The following is a 6000-nucleotide window of genomic DNA, read 5'->3' on the forward strand; positions in this document are numbered from 1 at the left end:
CCCACTGAGGGAACAAGTAGCAGGGTCTGGAAACATTTTTCATTGTCACAACTTGGGGGGCGGAGGCTACTGGCATCTAGTGAGTGGAGGCCAGTGATGCAGCTAAACAAACATCCTCCAGAGCACAGGACTGTGCCCACAACAAACAGATTTGTCCAGCCCCAAACGTCAATAGTGCCAAGGCTGAGAAACCCTGATATAAATTCCTTGGTTACTCTGGGGACAAGAAAACTGACTCCCAAAGACACAAAGTGACTTGCCCCAGGTTCCACAGTCCCAAAGCCAGAAGTGGAATCAGGTCTCTACTACATCTGTCTATCATCTGCTCTGTCTTGGGCTTGGGCTGGGGGAGAAGGGAAGGTAGGGGCCTGAGGATCTTGACTCTAATAGCCAACCTGAACCAAACGAAGAAAACTGCAGTGAATTAATTACTGAATTAGTGCAGCAAACACATCAGGGCGTCCAAACGCTGAAAGAAATGCCTTATTTAATTATCAACTAAAATAGCATTGCTTTACAGGTCCTCCCACAGTTGCTGGATGGGTCAAAAGATACATGGTGTGAGTTCCAATACAATTCAGTAATACCACGGCTTCCAGAGGGGTCACGTTTTACACGAAAGAACGCCACATTCTCCTCCTAAGGGTACCCACACATGTCCTGGCCTCGGGTCGTATGTGAACCAGAGAAAGGAATGTACACACAGGCCTGAACTCTCACAAGGGTCCATTAAAATCCCACCTCCTGTCCTGCTAAGATTGAAGTCAGCTGACCCCCCTCCATCTGCCACTGCGTCATCAAGCCCCTTCTTTCAGCAAGCAAATTATTTAGCAACGGAATTAAAAAGAACACTGGAAATTCATGGCTTTTGGTGTTCATTTCCAGCTCCATCCCCTTCTAAAGACCTTTTTGTTCTTAACAGATGCAGCTGGTTTGCACTCTCCTACACGCACATTGGAAGCTTTATTTTATTTTATTGGATACAGTTATTTTTCAATCTATTTAAAACACCTGGAGAAAACAAACACATTTCTGACACATCCCCTTTAAATGTTGGAACCTTGCAAAATAATGCCAAACAATTTAGACCACACATCTAGCTCTCCAAATGCTAACCAAGAAGTTTCCATTCCATTTCAAGCAAAGCAGCTTGGCTTTGAAAGAAATCAGGCTGACTACTGAGGACAAACCCCTGTAAGGAGAATCAGTGAATGTGTCATTATTTAAGAAGCACAATGACCGCCGGTAAACAGCTATCTTTGACAAGCAGCCCCTCTCTCTCCTTACAATGCGTGTACTGTGATCATTCCTGATTTTTTTCCCCTCCTGTGAAAGAGGCCCGGGTCTTTCAGTCTGGCCCCTGCCCACTTTCCCAGGGTGCGTCTGCCAAGACCCAAGTCACGCGTGAGCCTACAGCAACCGCCCTCCGCGCCCCCGTGGTGCCTGCGGCAGCCGCAGCAGCCGCCAGAAACCCCACTTTCGCCGACGGGCTGCAGGGGTTCCTCCGGCAGAGTCTCTTACCTACAGTGCCGCATGGCGCAGGCCGGTCGCCCACCTGAACCGCATCCTAGAGCATCGTTTCTTCGGCGTAACGGCTGCGAACGCGCTGACGTCACCGGGAGGCGGGCCCACGCCGCCACGTGACGCCCTCGGGGCGAGGAGGGGAGGGGGCGGGGGGGAAAACCCTGGAAGTCCCTGGAGGCGAGGAGCGAGTGGCCGGAAAGCCTCGCTCTGGCCTCCTTTCAGGGCTGTGTGTTTGGTGTGGGCAGCTGGCCTAGCCTTCCACCAACTGTGGGAAACAAACAGCACACAGAAGGGGAGACCCAAAGGACTCCAGGCTCCACGCAGGTAATAGGATTTCAATAAGGGGATTAGTAATGAAAGGAAATAATTTAGTCTTTTATTTTTAAAAAGTCTTTATCAAATGCAGTGGAGAACTAAATAAATCAATCTATTTTGTGCAAATCAAAATGACAGTTAAAATACAGAGTGCATATTTCGCATAGAGTAGAGGGTCCATGTTTCAAACCGTATATCAAATACATTAATTTGAAGCATATTCATTGTGGAATGTAATACTAATTGCACTGATGAATAATGCTTTTAATTACTCTCAATACCTGCATTCCAATATCAACGTATTTTTGCCGAAGAGAACAACAGTGACACCACATAGTTATACTTCTTACTTGAACATTTGACTGTTTAAAGTAAAGCGCTATTGCATGAGCATGGTTGTACTTGTGTCTGTTTTCTTATATCTTCTGGCAAAGAATTTGATCTCTCAGACATGAAAGTTAATTCGCAATAACTCATTATTATACGTTTTCTAATTTTTATAACATTCTGCGGAAGTGAGTCATCTATTACAGAAAATATGTACAATGTCAATATTTCTCATTCACAACTGAAACAGCCTTGCCTAGAGGGACTTAGAAAATTCCAACTGTGATCATTTTGTAAATTTGAAATGGCATATTTCAGACTTAAACTGTGAAGTTATCAACTTTCTTGCCAAACCACATAAACGTTTTTGAAATGTGAAAGAGCAAAAGCAGGAACTGTTTTTATTTGTATTCCAGTTTCATATAGATTAGTTTCCTTTCGTTTGAGTTTAAATTGCAATTTTAACATTCCCTTCGCTGGCGCCCCTGAAAGAGATGTGAAATGGGTTGTTTCACAAGCAGGCCAGTGTTACTTACTTGCTATTTATTCCGACAGCTTTCATGTCCTTCTATATTTAACCCCGGGCCCTTTTACCACCATCCCCTCCTGATTAACCAAATTTCTGTTCAGATGGTCAGCCTCTAATTTGGGGCTAAATAATGGCCCTTGTCTCGCACAGCGATCGATTATTTTCAACTCGATTTTAAAAATCAACAAAGTGGGGCTTCCCTGGTGGCGCAGTGGTTGAGAGTCCGCCTGCCGATGCAGGGGACGCGGGTTCGTGCCCCGGTCCGGGAAGATCCCACAGGCTGCAGAGCAGCTGGGCCCGTGAGCCGTGGCCGCTGAGCCTGCGCGTCCGGAGCCTGTGCTCCGCAACGGGAGAGGCCACAGCGGTGAGAGGCCCGCGTACCGCAAAAAAAAAAAAAAAAAACAACAAAGTGGCCGTACGGTATTCCAGGTCCTTCCTCTCATTTGTTTTTCTGAGTGATAAGCAACTTACCTTTTGCTTTCAGATTCCTGAGATATGAAATTTAAATGCTACCGAAATCCCCTGCTCCAGTGGGTTGAGGGTCCGCTAGAGACAAACTGACAAGCTCATTTTCCTGCCAGAGGCAGAAGTCGATTTCAGCCTTCGGCGCGCGGGGCGGGCCCCCACTACCCCCAGCCAAGAGCCAGGCTGCGAGTGTCACGTGCTCCGCCCAGCCACTCAGCCGTGCCCGGCAGGCTGGGTCACCTCGGCTCTGGAGGCCGGCCCTTCCAAGCCTCGTACAGTCGGTTCCTTCGGGTGCACAGAGAACCCCGCGTCCCCAACACGGGACGCGCTGCCCGCTGGGGTTGGGCTGCCGGGACTACGGTGGTGGGAGTTCCAAGAATCGACAGGAGGTGGGACGCGGGGCGGTCTATAAAATGCCCTCCGAGGTCCGAAGTGACTTGCTCTGTGTTTCGGCTTGGCAGAAATGACTCAAGCAGAGGCACCTTCCTCGTCGTGGGGCGATTTTCTTGCCAGTAGATTAGTTTCACCTTCTCTTCTCCAGGTGATTGTTCAAGTGTGAAGAACATTACAGCAAACAGGCAATTCAGGAAAAGCCTAAAACTGGGGCGCACAGTTTTCAACAGAATGAGATCACTTCCGACATCCTCCACCTCCACCCATGAAACTGTCCTTTTGGCAAGGACTTAAAAAAAAAAAAAAAGATCACACCCCCATAAGAATGTAAATTGAACAGTCTTCCTGGTGGGCTGTTTAGCAATTCCTACCAAAAACCTTGCAAATATGCGCGGGTTGAAACATACAGTGGGCCCGACAGCTATTTGCTGTCATTTGCTCCAGGAACTAGCCTCATTAGGAAAAAAGGAAAGGAACGGAAAGAATCGTGAAAGGAAAAATTGCTGCAATATTATTTATGAACTCAAAGCACCAGAAGCAAGTGGCCAAAGACAGAGGATAGGTTAAGTTTATAAGACGTCGGTACAACACAAGAATTAAAACGGATATGGTAATAGATACTTTTCGACATGGAAAGACATTCACGGTGTCTTAAATGAAAAAAAGCAAGCTCCAAAGCATTATGTGCTGAATGATCCGACGAATGTATGTAGGTGTTCAAAGGAAGCACAAGATGCCACCCCCAAAATATGCCACTTGGCATACTGATTATTTTGAATTAAAGTTACTTAAGAAACAGCCTGTGCAAAAAAAAAAAGACACTCTGACCTTCCTTGGTCCCCCAAAAAGCATGTGAAGGTACCCTGCCCCCCACCAGGTGGATAAAAGGCATCCTTATTGCGGAGACAGGGAATTCACCACCTGGAAGGCTGTATAAACAAACCTTGTTAGTTTCACTCATTTGCTAGCCCAAGCCCAAACCCCTTTGTTTCTCCAATTCTTCACAAACTTATGGTTTCCTTGTCTAGAAGGTGTAAAAGCTGCCTGCTTTGGTGACTTCTTGGAGTCTCAGAATTCTATGGGCTCCCCTACCATAGGAAATTAAATTTGTTTCTCTCCTGTTAATCCATTTTATGTCAATTTAATTATTAGACCAGTCAAAAAACTAAGAAGGGAAGAGTTTCCCCCCCTACAGTTTAATATATTTATATCTATGCAAATACCTTTGAACAGAGGAAACAACTGGGAAGCAAATTCACTAAAGTATCGACCTTAGTATTTCACTCATTAGTGAGACTAAGGGTATTTCTCATTTTCTTCTTTTTAGCTTAGCTGCATTTTTCTACGATTAACATGCATTGCTTTTGTAACAAGAAACAGCTATTGCTTTTTTTTTTAAAGCACTGTAGGAGACATGATCATGGATTATGTACATTTTGCTACTTTTTAATGCAGATTTCATTCCTTGAAGATTCTCAAATCTTAACCGCAAAGCCCCAAGAGAACAATTCCTAATCATCCTAGGTTATTCTGCTCATAAAAATCTTAAGGCAGATGGCAGCTCAGAACTGATGTTACCATTTCATCGTCTGTAGGTCCAGCCTTAATTTCTCTTCCATTTAAATTCACTTCTTATTCTGCTATGTGTGTAGATTGAAAGATAGCTGTTAAGATCCTTCCTGAAAAGATTCTTCAAACACTTATGTAATAACCTTTGAGCTTTAATTTCTCCATACTGGCACCTTCTGTTTTCTTCACAGATTTCTACTTGCTAATCCCTTTGAATCTTTTACATTTTTTCCCTTTTATCTGCTGCTGGTACATTGGACAATGTCTGGGGACAGTTTTGGCTGCCACACCTTGGGGCCGGGGGGGGGGGGTGGGCCCTGGCATCTGGTGGGTGGAGGCCCGGGATGCTGCTCACCATCCTACAGTGCCCAGGGCAGCCTTGCAACAGAGAATGTTCCAGCCCAGAATATCACTAGTGCCAAAGCAGAGAAACCCTGCTTATAAAGTATAATTTGATGCACCCAAACCTTCCATTTCCCAGGCTTTTTTTTTTTATTTTTTTTTGGCTGAATCCCACAGCAGAAGGGATCTTAATCCCCCAACCGACCAGGGATCAAACCCAGGCCCCCTGCAGTGGAAGCACGGAGTCTTAACCACTGGACCTCCAGGGAAGGCCCTTCCCAGTCATTTTTAAGAGTTCACCATTGTATAACATGCTGGAAGCTCTGCTTCATTATAATCCCTTAAATGTGGTACTGCTGGCACGTGGGAAGTATGATTGCCTGTATCTTCATAGGCTATTTCAGAATTGATGCACAGGAAGCTGCAAAGGGTGGTTATCTCTGGGGAGCGGAACCCAGTGACTGGGACACAGAGAGGGAAGGGAAGTTTTCATAGACATGGAAGCACACTACATGGTAAAAAAAAAAAAAAAAAAA

The 6000-nt window shown here is 45.5% G+C and overlaps 1 protein-coding gene across 3 annotated transcripts in view; it reads right to left on the bottom strand.

Annotated features, from left to right (window-relative positions):
- The window catches only part of CLCN4 (chloride voltage-gated channel 4), an 80226-nt gene extending 76884 nt beyond the window's left edge, over positions 1 to 3342 (bottom strand). Inside the window, exon 1 of one of the 3 annotated variants that reach the window (XM_081221952.1) lies at positions 3167 to 3342. Coding sequence is in view for 1 of the 3 variants with exons in the window: in XM_081221950.1 (XP_081078076.1) it covers positions 1522 to 1535 (14 nt within the window). In the remaining 2 variants the exon portion in view is untranslated. Of the gene's footprint in view, positions 1 to 1521; positions 1600 to 3166 lie in introns of those variants that run through there. The other 2 variants (XM_081221951.1, XM_081221950.1) reach the window with 2 other exon arrangements.
- Positions 3343 to 6000: the final 2658 nt, after the last annotated feature.

Source organism: Mesoplodon bidens, assembly GCF_964165515.1.
Source record: "Mesoplodon bidens genome assembly, chromosome: X".
Taxonomy (NCBI): Eukaryota; Metazoa; Chordata; class Mammalia; order Artiodactyla; family Ziphiidae; genus Mesoplodon; species Mesoplodon bidens.